The 16,391-nt window shown below is 55.4% G+C and overlaps 2 protein-coding genes across 6 annotated transcripts; both read right to left on the bottom strand.

The window, feature by feature from the left end:
* Nucleotides 1–49: 49 nt before the first annotated feature.
* Nucleotides 50–5,352, bottom strand: SCAMP3 (secretory carrier membrane protein 3). Of its 2 annotated transcripts, none has more exons than XM_055138979.1 (9): nucleotides 5,166–5,352; nucleotides 4,759–4,836; nucleotides 4,105–4,227; nucleotides 3,896–4,016; nucleotides 2,984–3,112; nucleotides 1,978–2,137; nucleotides 1,778–1,879; nucleotides 1,205–1,322; nucleotides 50–463 (listed from the first exon to the last, which is right to left on the bottom strand). In XM_055138979.1, the coding sequence occupies exons 1-9, from the start codon at nucleotides 5,229–5,231 to the stop codon at nucleotides 317–319; spliced, it is 1,044 nt and encodes a 347-aa protein (XP_054994954.1). In that variant the 5' UTR covers nucleotides 5,232–5,352; the 3' UTR covers nucleotides 50–316. The 2 variants fall into 2 exon arrangements, with proteins under 2 accessions (XP_054994954.1, XP_054994955.1); XM_055138980.1 differs by lacking the exon at nucleotides 5,166–5,352 and adding an exon at nucleotides 4,934–5,115.
* Nucleotides 5,353–5,912: 560 nt separating this feature from the next.
* CLK2 (CDC like kinase 2) lies at nucleotides 5,913–15,560 on the bottom strand. Of its 4 annotated transcripts, none has more exons than XM_004619283.3 (13): nucleotides 15,286–15,560; nucleotides 13,451–13,620; nucleotides 12,658–12,886; nucleotides 11,875–11,962; nucleotides 11,461–11,527; nucleotides 11,244–11,360; nucleotides 9,557–9,723; nucleotides 8,754–8,848; nucleotides 7,688–7,817; nucleotides 7,509–7,591; nucleotides 7,274–7,353; nucleotides 7,000–7,090; nucleotides 5,913–6,439 (listed from the first exon to the last, which is right to left on the bottom strand). In XM_004619283.3, the coding sequence occupies exons 2-13, from the start codon at nucleotides 13,618–13,620 to the stop codon at nucleotides 6,254–6,256; spliced, it is 1,503 nt and encodes a 500-aa protein (XP_004619340.2). In that variant the 5' UTR covers nucleotides 15,286–15,560; the 3' UTR covers nucleotides 5,913–6,253. The 4 variants fall into 4 exon arrangements, with proteins under 4 accessions (XP_004619340.2, XP_004619341.2, XP_054996382.1 ...); XM_004619284.3 differs by having other exon boundaries at nucleotides 11,875–11,959; XM_055140407.1 differs by having other exon boundaries at nucleotides 12,658–12,883.
* Nucleotides 15,561–16,391: the final 831 nt, after the last annotated feature.

Raw genomic sequence — 16,391 nt, 5'->3', positions numbered from 1 at the left:
GTTCCCGATACAAATTCCGGAAAAGCAGCCCCAGTTTCAGTTCCACTCATAAATTTAAACTTTTTTTTTTATTTAAATAACCGAAGCAACAGCCTTGGCACAGCGGAGGGAAACTGGGCGGGGGTGTGTAAGAAGGTGGCAGCAGTGACTGCGTCACGATGGGCACCCCGCACCCCGAAGTCAGGTTCAGCAGTCATGGCCGTGGGATTGGGGGCGCTACAGAGACATCAAGTAGTGATGTGTTTCGGAGTCCCGGACCTCCGGGTCAGGGGCCTCGTGGGCACCCTTGGCGGCAAGGCCAGGCACCCCCGTGGGGTCAGGGGGCCCGGAAGGCATTTTCTGCAGCCCCAGCGGCTGCGTTGGCCGCGGCAGTTCGCACGGCAGGGTTGGAGAAGACACCAGCTGCAAACTCCTGCTGGGCCTTCTGAAAGCTGGCACCTGTGCGGCGGTACAAGGAGTGGATCTGCAAGAGAGGGCAGGCATTGCAGTCCGCACACTTTCACACAAACAACACTGTCACACACACCACCTCAGTCACATAAGCCCCCGCAAGCCACCTCAGCCACTGTCTCACACACACCATCCCCACATACCACCTCAGACAATCTCTCACACCATCCTCATACACCATCTCAGCCACTGTCTCTCTCACACACACTTCAATCACTCACATACCACCCCTGCATACCACCTCAGCCACTGTCACAATACACACCTCAGCCAGTCTTACACACACTCACACCTCAACCACCGTCACAGACACGCCACCTCAGCTACTGTCTCACACACAGACACACACACACACACCTCAGCCACTGTCACAGTCACCGACCCCACATACTACCTTGGTCACTGTCATACACGTATCTTCAGTCAGTCACAACCATCCCTTCACACCGCCTCAGACACAGACACAGACACACACACACCCGGAAACCACACCCACCACCACCACAACCCACCAGCCCTCTTTACCTTTCTCCCACACCACCATACACCACACCCTATTCCCACAAACACCTTCACCACCCCCTCCTCCCACACCGCACACCACCACCAAACACAAATACTTCTTCCATCTTCTTCCTCCATCTCCTACCAGGGCCATTAAACCCGCTCATCAGCTTAGCCCTCCCCATTTCCTTCTTCAAGTTCCTCCCAGGCCCAAGGGACCCATGATCTCACTCTCCCCTCTGCCCCTCACCCGCTTTAGCATCACAATTCCCAGCACAGCGATGCCAGTGAAGAACAGGGCCACCAGCAGCATGAGCACAGCCACGGCCGTGTTGACTTTCAGCACCACCAGAGCAGAGATCCAGCCACTGTAAGGAGGGAAGCATGTGGCAATGAAGTGGGGGGGGCATTCACAGCTGCGGCGCTGTCCCCGCTTCTCCACTGATGTTGCGAGTCCACCCTATTCTCAACCATCCCATTAAGAGTTGCTGCTCCTTTGTCTGGCAACTTTCCAAGGGCCATAATCCTATAGACATGCCATCTCCTCTCCTCAGAGTTTAAGGCCCGCTCTCCAGACTCCCTTGATAGGGACGCCTCCAGGAAGTCTCTTCAGATGGCCCCAGGCAGCCTTCTCCCCTCCCTCAATCCTGGTCTGCCCACAGTTGTCTCCGCCCCACCTGACTCCTATTAAACTAGCCCTGTCCGAGGAGGAAAGCCAACACTTCCATCTCTGAGCAGCTGAGTCCAGCACTCCAGTACTCAGGGGGGACTTGGTTGAGGAGCATGGAGGGAAGGGTGCGAAGTGGAAAGTGGCCTCACACACCTGAACCCCCATCCAGGAATGCCAATGGCCTGGAGGACATAGAGCACATTCTGTGCAAAGAAAATGAAGAAGAAAACGAAGAAATTGAACGAACTGTCACTCCTGTGAAGAGAAAAAAATGGGGGGCAGGGGAAATAATTAGGGCAGAAGGAACAGGAGTGAGACCCACCCGAGGCTCCCCCTCACAACTTCGCACTTACCGGAAGGCCTTATACATGGGGCGGTACCAGCATACGAAGGAACAGGGAGTGAAGAGAAGGATCCAGAGGATAGACAGCCCAAAGCCTGAGCCATTGTTGGTCTCCACACAGAAGCTGGCCAGGCAGGCCAGGAAGTTCAGGAGAAGCGCCAGAGTGCTGCCTGAGAGAAGAGAATGGCATGTGTGTACATCCCCTACAGGTCCACCCGTGGCCTCCCCAAACAGGGAAGAGAAAGGAAGGCGGCTTCTCAACAAGCCAATATAAGTGATTCACAAGCTAGGGTAAGAGCACACCCTTGCCTCTGCAGGGAGCGGGCAGACCAAGTGGTGCTCCGGGCACCATGAAGTTTAAGGAATCAGATTCAGGCTGGCAAACAGCATGCGGACCAGGGACTGGCCAGATAGTGCAGTGGGTCAGCCGTATCACAGGCCCGCCATTTGCATTACACACAGCAGGTTCGATCCCTGGCACTCCACTGGTGCCCTGGGGTCTGCTGGGAGTGAGCCCTGAGCACATAGCCAGGAGTAAGCCCTGAGCACTGAAGGGTGTGGCCCAACACACACACACACACACACACACACACACACACACACACACACACACACACACTTACAAAAACAAAAAACAAACACAAAAAAACAAACACAAACAAAGCACAAGCACCAGGCCTTAGAACTGTCTTTGCTAGGTTCTCACTTACCTCGCCTAAAAAATTCTACACAATAATAAAAGAGTGGCCCAGAAGATTCCTGAGGAATATATATATTTTTTTAATTGAACCACCTTGAGATACAGTTACAAGCTTTCGTGTTTGAGTTTCAATAGGGGCTCCTGAGGAAAATTAACCCTAAACAGGCTGCTCCTGGAAACTCCCAAAACAATGCTTAGTGTGGCCCCCAAATCCAGCCCCTTCCCCCCACAATTTAAGGTGAGTGGGCTCTCGGGCAGGAGAGATATACAAATTACTACTAAACTCTTCCTCTCGAGCAAGCCTCTCACTACTCACACATCCAGAGGTAGTACATGGTGGATACCGTCTTCTGAAATTCTTGAGGGATTTCCATGGAGATGTCCTGGAAAAAGCAGGGCTGAACTGGGCAAAATGAAGGTAGTGGGGGCCAGTTTTTCTGTCGAGCTGTAAGGAACAAGAAAGATAGAGAAAACAGGGAGACCTTAGAGGTGAGGGGAGGGACCCACAAAGGGCTCACTTCTCACTTCCACCCTGCCTCTCCATCTCCTGCTCAGAACTCAAGGCAATTAGGGAGAGCAGCAGAAGGAATGTCAGCGGTGAGGAGTTGGAACAAATTCTCTGCATAACACTAAACACTTTGCACAGACAACTGAGTTTAACTCTCCCAACCGCCCTGTAAAACAAATACAAATGCTATTCTTGGGGCCGGAGAGATAGTACAGCACGTAAAGCACTTGTTTTGCAGGTGGCCAACCTGGGTTCAACCCCCAGCAACCCGTATGGTCCTCCAAGCACCGCCACGAGTAATTCCTGAGTGCAGAGCCAGGCGTCACTCCAGCATTGCTGGGTGTGACCCAGACACCAAAAAATCAACCAACGGGAGCTGGAGCGATAGCACAGCGGGTAGGGCATTTGCCTTGCACGCGGCCAGCCCGGGTTCGATTCCCAGCATCCCATATGGTCCCCTGAGCACCGCCAGGGGTAATTCCTGAGTGCAGAGCCAGGAGTAACCCCTGTGCATCGCCGGGTGTGACCCAAAAACAAAAAAAAAAAAAAGAAAGAAAGAAAGGAAGAAAAAAAATCAACCAACGAACAAAAAAGACAGGCTTTCTAAATAAGAGGTTAGAAAATGACAGTCAAAATTCAAAGCTGCTAAAAGCGGACTCCATTCCTTTTCAACTGCTGGGAAGCTTCCCTGTGACCCACAACTTCTCAGGACCCACTCACTGGCTGTGCCCCCCAGGGCGGCATGCTGCAGCTCCCGCTCCCTCCGGTCCAGCTCCTCTGCCTTGCGGTTGAGCTCCTCCTGCTTCTTTAGCAATTCAGCAGTGGCAGCTGCGGCTGATGCCTGAGTGTAAGCAGCGGCAAAGAGCTAAGTCCTGGGATGCCCCCTGTACTGGCCCATCCATGGTCACCAGCCGCCCCTCCCCTTTTACCTGGTTGCTATAGGAGCCATAATTCTTGGGTTCTGTGGGGCTCAGCTTCCTGGAGGACTGCAAAGTGGGAGCCGAGGGTGGAGGCAGCGGGCCAGGGGCAGGAGACGCATAGGCTGGTGCCGGCTGGTGGGTTTGGAAACGACCTTAAGGCTCTTCTAAAACATAGGAGTCTGACTGCCTTTAGACTTATGATCTATGGCAGCAACCCTCCCAGCAGCAGTGAACATGCGGAAAAGATGCCAATGGCAGAGTGCTCTGACTACCCCAGTCAGCCCTCATCTCCCTGTACATCAGATTCCTCAGCAGAAGCTCCGAGCACTGATCTTAACTCTGCAAAACCCTTTACCAGTTCCTATTTCGGCGGGACAAACAGAAACCTCCTTCTTTGCTTTCTGACTGCACAACTAAGCAGTCTGGCCTCTTCCCAACTACACTCTCCCTCCGCCCCTCCCCCCCTAAGTCTTCCTGAGACTCAGTCCTCGGAAAGCCCACTTTACATAAAGCTCCCACGGAATCGCTGACCCCGGGGCATCCCTTTGCAGCTGAGAGGCGGCATCGCTGTGCCCTTTCCTTTGCCCACAGAAAAGCGCCCTGTACCCAGACAGTGGGGTTCGCGGCCCGCCCTCCTCTTCCGTGTCCTCCCCAGCAGCTCACCTCTCCCGTCTCAAAGGGGTTGTACACGTCAAGCGTGGCATACTGCGGGCTGGGTCGGTGCTGGATCACGGCGGGGTCCTGCGGTAGAGACGGGGGCTCAGCGGGCACCTGGTGCGTGCCTCGGAGGGGATCCTCAAGACCCCCCTTCTACGGCCGGTGGCGCTCAGGAACGTACCTCGGGGGCTGCGCTTTTGTCCCACGGCATGTTCCTTCACCCCACACTGCCAATACCAGCTCCATCGAGGGACCGGACCCGCCCCCCCGAGTGCTCGCGGGTCTGGAGTCACGATCGCCCCACGTGGCGGCCCTTCTCTGGATCAAACGTCACGCGAGGGACGACGAGCGCGCCCGACCCTCAGCTCCCAGCGGAATCCACCCAACTGCCCCGAGGAGCCTGCGCAAGTCACCTGAAAGGGGTTGTCGAGCTCGCCGCTCTCGGCGAAGGGGTTTCCGCCGTCCCGATTCTGGGCCATGTTTGCAGCAGCGGCCCAGGCCGCCCCCGCCCTCCGCGCCCCCCGCCGCGGCAGTGGCGGCAGCGGCTCCCCAAGATCCTTTCGCTTCCCCGGGTCCGCCCCGCTCCGCGCTGCACGGATTGGCCACACCGACCGGAAGGGTCGCAAGGAATCCCGCAGCCGCGCCGCGCTGCGCCTGCGCCGTGGCCAGCGCGAAGACGGAAGTGCCCCCACGTGACGCCCCCCACCCACTCCGCGGAGCCCTGCACCGCTCCGCGCCCACGTGACTTCCCTCCCTCAACGAACTACATTTCCCGGCGAGCCACGCGCCCGAACCTCCACCCATCCGGCTCTCCCGAGAGGTACGACGGGAGTTTGTGGCCGCGGCGGGCCGGACTAGGTAGGACGGTGTTCCCGCAGTCAGACAAGTTTTCTAAGCCCGGGTTCCGGGTTCTTTCCACCCTTGGGGCCTATCAAACTTCCGCCCCTGGGCTCTTTCCAACCGACTCGGCCCTACCTCAGCGCCCCTGTCTGAGCTCAGCGGCGATAAACAGGACCCCACCCACCGCTCCCTCCTGGAGCCAAGGGGCAGGCAGGCCAAGCTCCGGTGCATACTGGAGGCTAAAAGGGGGCTTGTGCTCTCACCCGCAAATGCTCACCCCTCCACCCCCACATCCCAAACCTCAACTCCAGGGCTGGGGGTCAGATGAAGCACGTCATTTTATTTCACAAAGACTGTACAAAATTCCTTATAAAACATAAGAGATGCCACCGAATTACTTCCGTCTGCCCCCATCCGACTCAAGTGAGGGGCAGGCGAGGGTGGAATGAGTGTGGGGTGGAAGAGCATTCTGTACAGGGCAGGGGTGGAAGCGGAGGTACCAGTTCTTTTGTATTTACACTACTGTACATATTCACAGCTAGAGAGGGAGCCAGGAGGAAGGAAGGGGCTCTGGCTCCGTTCTCGTGTATAAAAAAGCACCAGTGTCCTGGACTGGACCCCCACTGCTGTAAGAGGTGCAGGGAGGCCCAGGGCCTGATCGTCACCGACTGATATCTCGACTGGAGTCCCACAACTTGGCGTTGGGCGGATCAGCCCGGAGGCGGGCGAAGAAAGGATGCTGAAGGGCTTCGCCTAAGGTTAGCCGCTTGGCAGGTTCATACTCTAGCATGCTTTCAATCAGATCGAAGAGCTCGTGGTGTTCCTCGGCCTCTGAGGTCAAATACCGCTGGTGGTGGAGGGCGGGAGAAAGGTGAGGCACAGCGAGCGCCTTGCAAACCCTGCCTTCTTCAAGGCCCTAGCTTTCCATCTCCAAGCAGCAAGGCTCTGCTTGCAATAATGATGAGAGCTGCCCTACACAAGCACACCATGACCCGCAGGTCTGATATTACAGCTCAACCTACCTTCCCACTAGCACAATTATTCCTTCATACTCTTTCAAAGTTCTTTCTACTTGTATATCCTTGTCAACTTCATGAATCTTCTTTAGCTCCTCATTAAAATGTAAGCTCTTCAAAGGTAGTTTATTCTTTTCTGTCTGACCTAAAGAATCCAGGACATGGCTTTGATGTCTGGTTGACTCAACAAATATGTGACTGTCTAACTTCCTTCCCTCCACAAAACCACTCCCTCTCTTTTTTCCTCATCTAGTGACCAAAGATGTCTTCTTTTTGTTTTCCTCCCCATTTTTCCTAACCCTTTGCCTATGAAGTGTATTCCAGGGACAAACCACTGTAAGGAGGAGGTGACCTCTGGGTGGTGGGCACTTTTATCCCCAGCTTGGCTCACCCGCAGTGGTTTGCAGTTTTCTTGAACATAGCGCCCAGCTGACGTGTTTTCATCCCAATCCAGGCGACCCCGATAAAAATATTTCTGTTTCCTAGAGTGGAAGGGGAGGTTGAGGTATCAGGAGGTGCCTCTTATCGTAGGATTATTCCCTTTCTCCCCCCATCTAGATTAGCTTGGGGAGGCATTCGTGGTGGTGGGGGGAAATGATGTGACACTGACCGATTCTGTGGAAAGGAAAAGAAAATGGGCTAAGTCCCTCCCTCTTCAGGTTCACCTTGTCTTTCGGATCATCCGTGAAGGGATAGGACCCAAGATCCTTTCCATCATGGCTAGATGTTCTCTGTTGTCATGGGTCTGGGGAACAAAGGCAGAACTGAGCATGGGGACAGGACGGGGATGCTAAGGACTTCGTGCTAGGAAGAGAAGCGACTCGAACAAGTGGGTCCTCAGCAAACCAGGAAACAAGAGTGGAGGACGATGGGTGGTGGCACTGAGGTACCCACCCCTACCTGGAAGAGGGTGAAGCCGACGTAGTACTCAAAGATGATGCAGCCTATGCTCCACACGTCACAAGGCTGGGACCAGCCCAACTCTGGGGTATGACAGGAGGGAAAAGGCATTAGGTTCAGGGATCCCCACTCACCACACCCCCTTACAGACCTTAACCACCACCTTTGCCCCCGCTTACCAAGAATGACCTCTGGGGCCCGGTAATGGCGCGTGGAGACAATGGTGCTATGGTGCTCATGATCAAAGGTAGCACTGCCAAAGTCCACCACACGCACGGCCGTGCTCTTCACACTGCGCTCATCTCGCTTCTGGGAGGCAAGTCGAATGAAAGTGAACCACCGTGGCCCAGCAGGCAGGTTTTCCTGCTGTTCTCTCACGTACTTCGGGTCTCAAAAAAAGTTAGCTGTGGCCTCTGCTTACTCCCACCAAGCCAGAGAACTGTCTCCTTTGGAACCCCCCCAAAACCCGCTTCCGGCCTAGGGGAGAACAGGACTAAAGAAAGCTAACTAAAGCATGCAGATCTTTATGTATGCAAGCAGCCTGACTGGCCACTATGATACACAGTATTCACTGGTATATCTTTAGCTCCAGTGACTACTGTGTTACATTTTCTGCAAATGTGTAACAGTTGCAAAGAAATCAAGGCAAGGAGCTCCCTGGGCTGGGATCTCCCCTTTCCTCCCAGAAACAGACATCTATGAAAGAGAAGCCAGCCCAAATCAGAATCTTCAAAGCATTTTCACTTTCTTATAGTTTTGAGCTATTTCTCAAAATATGTTCTCTTCCAATTTTGTTTTGATTTGTGGGCCGCTCCTGGCAGTGCTCAGGGTACCAGGGATCAAACCTAGGTCAGCCATGTGCAAGGCAATTGCCTTATCCACTATACTGTTGCTCCAGACTCTTCCTTCTCTTCCGAATTTAGTCTTTTGCAAAATTCCCTGGGCCAGAAAAATAGTACAGTGGGTAAGGCACTTGCCTTGCATGCATTGGGCCCAGGTTTGGTCATCACCTAGCACCCCAGTGGGTCTCAAAGCCCCACCAGGATTGAGCCCTGAGCACTGCGGAGGGTCACCCAACAATAAAATCCCTCTCCCTCCTTTCAGTCTGTTGTGGCTTTTTATCTTGACTCAGGTAGAGCCAGAATAGGAGAAAAAAAAGGCAAGAGAGAGTGAAAGGATTCAAAGGAGCAAGGCAAAGTGGCTGCTTGCTTCCACTGGCCAAGGCTAGAGACCCCTTCATCTCACCTTCTCTAGGTTGTAGGTGAGCTCATAGTCCGAATTCACAAAGAGAATGTTTTCAGGCTTGAGGTCCGTATGTGTCAGCTTGTTATCATGGAGGACTGCAGGGGAGAAGGCCAGGTCAGGCTGGTTGCACAGGCGTCCAGGGCTGACTGGCACTGAGCCCAGAGCTGGGGAGGCAGCACGTCCAGTGACTCGGCTGCTTTCTGCTCAACTTCCAAATGAAATTCCTGGTCTAAGAAGTTCCTCATTCACTTACATAACACCTATATGCGGTCCTCAAGTGATGTACAAGATGTCTCACTGCGGGTTCTATGTTTGTCCTGAGTCTGACCCATACATGAACCTGATGATCCCGACTCTGTGAAACCAGCATGCCCTGAAGATTCCAGAGGAACCTGGGGCTAGACCCAATTCCCCACCTGGCCTTCAGCTGAATGACCTTGGCGCGCCCGGACCTGTGCAGGGCATCTCCTCTCAGAAGGCATGAGGAGTCTTTGTCTCTCTGAACCTGCTACCTGACTTACATTTTCCCAAGAAAGGAAAATGAAGGGGGAAAGAGGCAACCTAGTATTTTAACTCCAGAGTCTTTTTCTTCCAGTGTTAGCTGGGCTGGAGCTAAGAGCAATGGGTGATGGTGTAGAGACCACTCAAGGAGCAAAGTCAGAAGACGCGATGTTAACAAGTCAGGAAATAGAAGTACAGAGCACCAAGATCCTTATTTAGGGGCTTCACCAGTGCACAACTGACAGAAGAGGTCCCATGAGGGAGGGGCGCCCCCAGAATTGGCCTCAGCCCACCCCACTCACACTTGACGGCCTGGCACAGCTGGAAGGCCATGTGGCGCACTTGGTGGATGGGGTAAGGCAGGTAGTTGTTGTCTTTGAGGAAATCGAAGGTGCTAAGGCCCAGAAGCTCAAAGGAGATACACATGTGGCCATGGTAGTCAAACCAGTCAAACATCTGGACACAAAGGCTGAGAAGAGAGACGGGGAAAGGGGATGTTGGATGCGCTCCCATCTCCCTACCACCCCTCCAAGGGATGCCGCAGCACTGAAACTCCAGGCATGCCAGCTAGTGTGACCAGGACATTCCTCCCAGGCAAGGAATGGACTTTTTGGCAGACCCAAGAAAAAAGCACGGGTGTGGGTAGGGGCAATACTACCAGCTTCTAAGTGCTTCCCGGCATTTTAAATTGTTTTTAAAAATCATCCCCTTGTTGGGAGCGATAGCACAGAGGGTAAGGCCTTGCACGCGGCTGACCCGGGTTCGATCCCCGGCATCCCATCATGTGGTCCTCCAAGCACCGCCAGGAGTAATTCCTGAGTGCAAAGCCAGGAGTAACCCCTGAGCATCGCTGGGTGTGACCCAAAAAAGCAAAAAAATAAAAAATAAAAAAATAAAAAGTCATCCCCTTGTTGAAGAACCATCAGGAGTGCTGGGTCCGGGTTGTCAGACTGTCACTCCCAAGTCCTGAAATCCACTCAGCACCAGTCCCCACCAAGCCCCTGCCCAGTCCCCCAGACTCAGGCCACCACCGAATGTTCTTCTGTATTCGGCTCATGAGAGTTGTGAAAAGAGAACAGTAGATATAAATGTGGCCTCATCTATAGAACTTTAGGTACGAAAAATTCCATTTTTGGCTGCGGATGTCTCCCAGGGCTGGCATGCATACTCCACCTACTGGAGGCCCAGGTCAGTCTCCTAGGCTCCATCCGGACAACAGCACCTGTGCACTAAAGGGGCTATTCTATGCACTAAAGGCCACAGCCCAAACCCCATCCCCATCCCATTTTTTTTTGGGGGGGGGTGTACATCGCATTTTGGAATTGCCCACATCCCAACTTGCGGTGTTTGATTTTTCTTTTATTTCATGGGGATCTCCTCTTTTAATACAGTTTTGTTTGGGGACCACACTTGTTGGTGCTCAGGGCTTACTCCTGGCTCTATGCTCAGGGATTATTCCTGGTGGGCTCCAGGGACCATATGGATGTCAGGGATCAAACCCAGGTCAATCACATCCAAGGCAAGTGCCTTACCTGGTGTACTATTGCCCCATGCCCCCTAAAATCACTTCATGAACAAAACCCCACCCCCTCAAGCTTGGAATAAAAATGTTAACTCTGGGCGCATATGCTGCCCGGGCCCATGCGCTGTTTGTGCCCGTGTGGCCGAGCACATGTTACCAGCACCTCCCCTCTTGAGATGTACTTTCATGCTTTCCTATCTAACGCTGGGATGTGTGCAGGGGCTCTCTAAGCCCCTGGAGAAGCTCACATTCTCTCGAGCGCGTTACTCTGTCTCTCCTACTCTCCACTCTCCCACTTTTCTCTTCCTCCTTCCCTTCAAAAATCCTCCAAATAAAATCTGTTTTACTTCAAAAAAAAAAAAGTAACTCTGACTCAAGGCCATTTCAGGGACGTTCGCCTACAGAGGCCATCCTGGGCTGAGAAAGCACCCTGCAAACGACACCCCTGGGTGCCCCTGCCCGCTCACTTCTTGTTGTCAGGATCCTTCTCGTTAATCTTCTCTAGTACGTTGATTTCAAGTCGAGCTGCCTCCTTGTACTTCTCCACATTCTTAATGATCTTCAGAGCAACCCGAGCCCCACCCCTGTGGGTGGGCAGGAAAGGATTTGGTTGGGGACTAACGAGTCCCATTCCTGGGGCTCAGCTGACTCTTGGTATGGAGTGGCGAAGGGCCAGACAGGTACCTGCGATGGTCGACACACTGCACCACGCGGCCGAAGGTGCCTTCTCCCAGGGTGCTGACGATCTCGTCTGAAATGAGACAGCAGGGTGGGGGAGAGGGAAGGAGAGAGCGAGGGCAATGAGCTGCGTCGGAAGGGGAAAGGGAACCATAACCTGGGGTGAGATGAAGGAAGGGGGGACAGATACAGATGGTCACAGGGGAAGAAAACCCCTGCACGAGTCCCACCACCTTTAACCCAGGGGCCATGAGAGCTGGGAGTGGACAGCAGAGGTCAGTTCTCAACAGCAACTCCAACCACCCAGTTAACACCACCACTGAGAGAAGGCAAACGAGGCTGTGGCTCAGGGTGGCTTGGGGCGTTAGGATGGCTATGGGACCGTTACAGGCTATGGGATCGTTACGATTCGGCTTGTACATCGCTCTTGTAGCCAGTCCCCGACGTGGTAGATGAGGTGGCCCTCAGCGTCGTCCTCTACACTCTTGGCTCTCCGGCTGCTGTGCTGCTGGCGGGGGGCGGGGGGGGTCGGAGCAAGCCAGGTGTCGGAGCGGGGGCCGGGAGTCGGGGTGGGTGGTGGAGGGGTCACCGGTCACAGGCGCCCAGCCAGGGGGGACAGACGATGATGGGGGACAGTGGAAGGGAACACGTCAGATGCAGTAAGGCGGATTGGGGTGAGAAGAGAGAGCGGCGCATAACCCCAAGTCCCAAACCCCACTTGGGGACAGGGAGAGGCATGGGCAGAGCTGAGAGTAGTGTCGTTGCCAGTGTCACCCAAAGCCCCATGCTCTAGGCGATGCCCTTCCAAGCAGGCACACGTCTCCTCTCCCCTTGCCCCCACCCCAGCTTGCCTGCCAACTGGGGGCCATGGAGCCCAGGCCTTGGGGCAGAAAACGGCATTTCACAAGCAAGGTGCCCACTCGCGGGTGGAAACTCCCGGGGGCAGCGTTGCTGCTCGCAACATGGTAGCCCGGCATGCGCGCTGGGGAAGTCACACTGCTCCGAGCCCACATGTGTCTCCAAAGCAGATTCCGGGGGTCCCCAGAGCCAGAGAGCTTCCAAGAGAGTGGTGCGGCTCAGGGCCCGCCTCAATGTTCATGCCCCGATACTCAGGTGAAAGCAAGAAGATTTGGCACTTACCAGAGTCCCCAGGAGCCTGAAGCACGGGGGGGGGGGAAGGGAGGGGCCTGGGCTGGCACTCACCGAAGAGGAACGGCTGAACGTGCGGCTGCGTCGCCGGCGCCGCCGATGCTTCCTGCGGCTGCTGCGCTGGCTACGGTAGCTGCTGTCCTCCCGGTGGTATTCATAGGAGTGTCGGTAGTCCGCATCGTAGTAGGCCTCGCCCCGCTCCCGGCTGTAGTCGTTGCGCCTGTAGCTGCCACAGTATCGGCGGTCGTAGGCCCTCCGGTCCGAGGATCGGTCGTCATAACTGCTGCGGGACAACTGACACTCACCAGGTGTACCCGGTCGGGCCATATGCCTGCCACTCCACGGGGCCGGGCCACCCTTGGTGGGGACAAAGGAGGCTGCCAGGAAATGGCTCAGAGAGAAACACGCCACCTGGGGAGGAGCGAAGTGCATGAACAGAGAGAGGTCACCAGGACAGCCCCCCTCCTCAGCACCACAATGGCACACAGGACCAGCTCTCCTTGCAGCTTCTCCTCTCCACCATCAAACCAGGCAGCCCGAGCTCGGGCTCTACTGCTGACTCAACAGCTACCCATCGGCCACCGTCTGGCAGCGGCTTGCCCCTTCTGTCGCCACTTCTCCCTCGCTCTTCAGAGAAGCGCAGGTGTATTCTGGGAAGTTCTCACGCCAACCAAACAGGCTGGATGTTCCCTAGGCCCCTCGCCAGAAACTTCCTCCTGTGATACCTCTTAACCCCTGAGCACAAGTGGCTCACTGTTAGCATCTCAAGCACCACCTTCAACCCGCTGCCTGGCACGGAACCAAGAAATGTCTGTGGAAGCATGGCTGGGGTGCCCCTTGAGCGCACCTGCGGGAGCGGACATGGTAGCTGTCTTCACGCCGGCGCCGCCGGGTCCGGTCACTGCTGCTCGACCACGAACGGCTTCTTCGTCGCTTGTGTTTCCGGCTCCGATAATGCTCATGGTAACTTACTCTGCTGCCTCGATCTGAGGAGTGGTACCGTCGGGGATGGGGCATCTGGGAGGGAAGCAAAGGCAGACACAACAGGGAAAGTGAAGTTTTCAGCGGTCTGGAGATGCCAAGTTGCTCTTCGATTCTGTTCTCCACCTCTTTTAAGCACCGACCACTGCCTCGTCTCCCACCATGCTTGATTTTAACACCTGCTACTAAACCAAGTGCACATTCCCTTACTCATTCTGGCTAAAACTTTCCAAAGTGCCTCTCCTGCCTCTCAGTGCTCCTCAGACATGACCCTCTGAAGAGCTTGGATCTGGGCCCCAGTGTGAGACAGTGTGCAAGATGACCAACAGTTCATCCTTGGCCAGGAGCAAAGACAGAGCTGGCAATACCGAGAGCTCTGTAGCCCAGGAGACTAAAGCAAGCCTTGGTCTATATTATCATGACAAATGTCTATCATTTACAAGTGTATCTTATCTCCTGAGCTAGACCACTTTGTGCCCAGAAGGTAGGAATCCAGTTTGCCGGGTTTCTACATGGAGTAATACAGACCAGTCCACCAGGTTCCTACATACAGATTCCTTCCTAAGAGATGACTCTCATCCCTTGAGCTCTCTATCTCTGTTGTTTTGGGGCCACACCTGGTGGTGCTCCAAGGTCACTCCTGACAGTGCTTGGGGTACCATATGTGCCTCCTGCATGTAACACAGCACTCCACCCCTACTCAGCTATTTCTCTGGCCCTTCCTTTTTCTCCTCCCCAGGGGGGAAGGGCACACCTAACAGTGCTCAGGGGATAATGTGCTGCTGGTGACTGCCATGGGCCTCCTGCATACAAGGCACGTATTCAATCCACTGAGCTATCACTCTTGTCCCCTCAGTATGAAGCTCATGCCTCAGCCTAAAACATCCCTCTACATTCTTCAATACAGGCGGGCCCAAGCTGTGGCCAGCTTCCCATCTGGCCCTTTCGCCTCCTGTAGACGGAATAACTGGTTTTTAATTAACATCGGTTTGACGTGGCTAAGAGCTGGCCACCGTCCATCTATCAGAATTGGAATGGCATGGTGCACAAGTCCTTTTCTTCCCTTCAAGAAAAAAATCGAAGAAATCATTGCCACGGTCTAAGATCGGACCAAGAGAGTGTAGGAAACAAAGCCGGGCCAGGGACTTACATCTGGGGCTGGGGGTGAGGATCAGGTGTGGGAAAGGCTTAGGACTGCAACATCTGGCTCCCATTATGATCGTCTCCCCAACCTCCTATTGCGGGGGGACGCCTACAGGGCTGGTAGGAGACCAAGAAGATGCAGGCGGCGGCTTCTCCCGGCGAATCCAGCCTGCTCCGTGCTGCCACACGCATGTCACTTACACCGACTGCCCCCGAAATGCCTCCCGCCAGGTGCCCCTCCCAAACATCTCCAAGCTTAACATCTCCTTAACTTCTGGACCCTCTCTCAAAAGATCCGGTGGCCCCCTAGGCTCCCAACTCCCTTTCCTATTCTCCCAGCGACACAGGGCGGTGTCTTCCTCCCGACCCAACTTTGCTTTCCGGCCGCCCTCCTGCCCGCGGGAAGCGCGCTGGGGCGTCCGCCCTCAGCTGGGGCCGCCCGGTGCCTCCCCAGGTGCGGCGCGCGCCCCTGCGCTCCCCGCCGCACCTCGCCCCGTCCCCGCCCGCCCGCCGTCGCCATCTTCCCGCGCGGCCCCGCGGCCCGGCCCGCGCGCTCACCGTTCTGGCGGCGAGGCCCGTGCGCTTGTCCCACAGGAAGTCCGTGATGGCGGCGGCACTGCGGCCGGAGTCCCGGCACCCCCGCGGCGACGAAGTGCGGCTCCACCCCCCGCCCCGGGACCCCCGGGACCTCCCGCCTCGTTCCCGGGCTCCGCTCGGGTCCCGCCCGCCCCGGCTCCGTCCCCGCCCCCGGGATCCGCTGGGCGCCGCTCGCACCGCCCCCGCCCGGGGCCCGATCCCAGCCCGGTCTCCGGCTCAGGCCGCTCCGCTCCGCCGCCGCCACCGTGAGCGAGCACGCACGCGTACGCGCGCACGCACGCACGCGCGCCCTGCGTCGCTTCCCATCGACCCCCGAGCCCCGCCCCCGGGAGCGCGCAGGCGGCACTCGCGCGCGCGAGTCCGTCCGGGAGCCGGGGACTGAGCAGAGGGGTCCCCGGTCCCGCTTTGCCTTGCACGCGGCCGACCAGGGTTCAATACCCGGCATCCCGTATGGTCCTCCAGTCCCCCAGCACCGTCAGGCGTAATTCCTGAGCATCACCGGTCAGGGTGTAACCCAAAAAGAAAAATAAAACACACATACACATAGAAACAAAAAAATGTCCAAAACCTCCAAACCTGAGAGAGAGAGCAAGAGAGATAAGGAAAGTGTCTGCCTAATGCCTTGGAGCTAGGTTGAAGGGTGGGGTGGTGGAAGGGGAACTGGGGACAGTGGGGGTGGGAAATGTAGACTAGTGAAGGAGTGTTGAAACATTGTATGACTGAAACCAAATCAACTTTGTTATTAAATAAACTTTGAAACCTAGTGAAGTGATAGCCCTACTTGCCTTTCATGCAGACGACCCGGGTTCGATTCCTTTCGCCCCTTTCGGAGAGCCCAGCAACTACCAAGACTATCTCGCCCACACGGCAGAGCCTGGCAAGCTAATCTGATATGCCAAACACAGTAACAACAAATCTCACAATGGAGATGTTACTGGTGCCCGGTGCTCCAGCAAATTGATGAGCAACGGGATGACAGTGACAGTGATAGTTCATACATACTTGACACCTAGTGAAAAAGAATAGGGTGTATATAACTCAGGAGATAACCCTGACCTGGGGACACC

Source organism: Sorex araneus, chromosome 5 (assembly GCF_027595985.1).
Source record: "Sorex araneus isolate mSorAra2 chromosome 5, mSorAra2.pri, whole genome shotgun sequence".
In the NCBI taxonomy this organism is placed as follows: Eukaryota; Metazoa; Chordata; class Mammalia; order Eulipotyphla; family Soricidae; genus Sorex; species Sorex araneus.
Note: the sequence above shows the minus strand (reverse complement) of the source record. Positions and strands in the feature narration are given on the sequence as shown.

Excerpts from the sequence above, each read along its gene's own strand:
- SCAMP3 (XM_055138979.1), bottom strand. The coding sequence starts at position 5,231 with ATGGCCCAGAATCGGGACGGCGGAAACCCCTTCGCCGAGAGCGGCGAG. Across the intron at positions 4,837-5,165 it reads AGCTCGACAACCCCTTTCAG|GACCCCGCCGTGATCCAGCA; the intron begins GTGACTTGCGCA and ends TCTCTACCGCAG. Across the intron at positions 4,017-4,104 it reads ATGGCTCCTATAGCAACCAG|GCATCAGCCGCAGCTGCCAC; the intron begins GTAAAAGGGGAG and ends GCTTACACTCAG.
- CLK2 (XM_004619283.3), bottom strand. The coding sequence starts at position 13,620 with ATGCCCCATCCCCGACGGTACCACTCCTCAGATCGAGGCAGCAGAGTA. Across the intron at positions 9,724-11,243 it reads AAGGATCCTGACAACAAGAA|CCTTTGTGTCCAGATGTTTG; the intron begins GTGAGCGGGCAG and ends CTCTCTTCTCAG. Across the intron at positions 7,592-7,687 it reads GGCCCCAGAGGTCATTCTTG|AGTTGGGCTGGTCCCAGCCT; the intron begins GTAAGCGGGGGC and ends GTCATACCCCAG.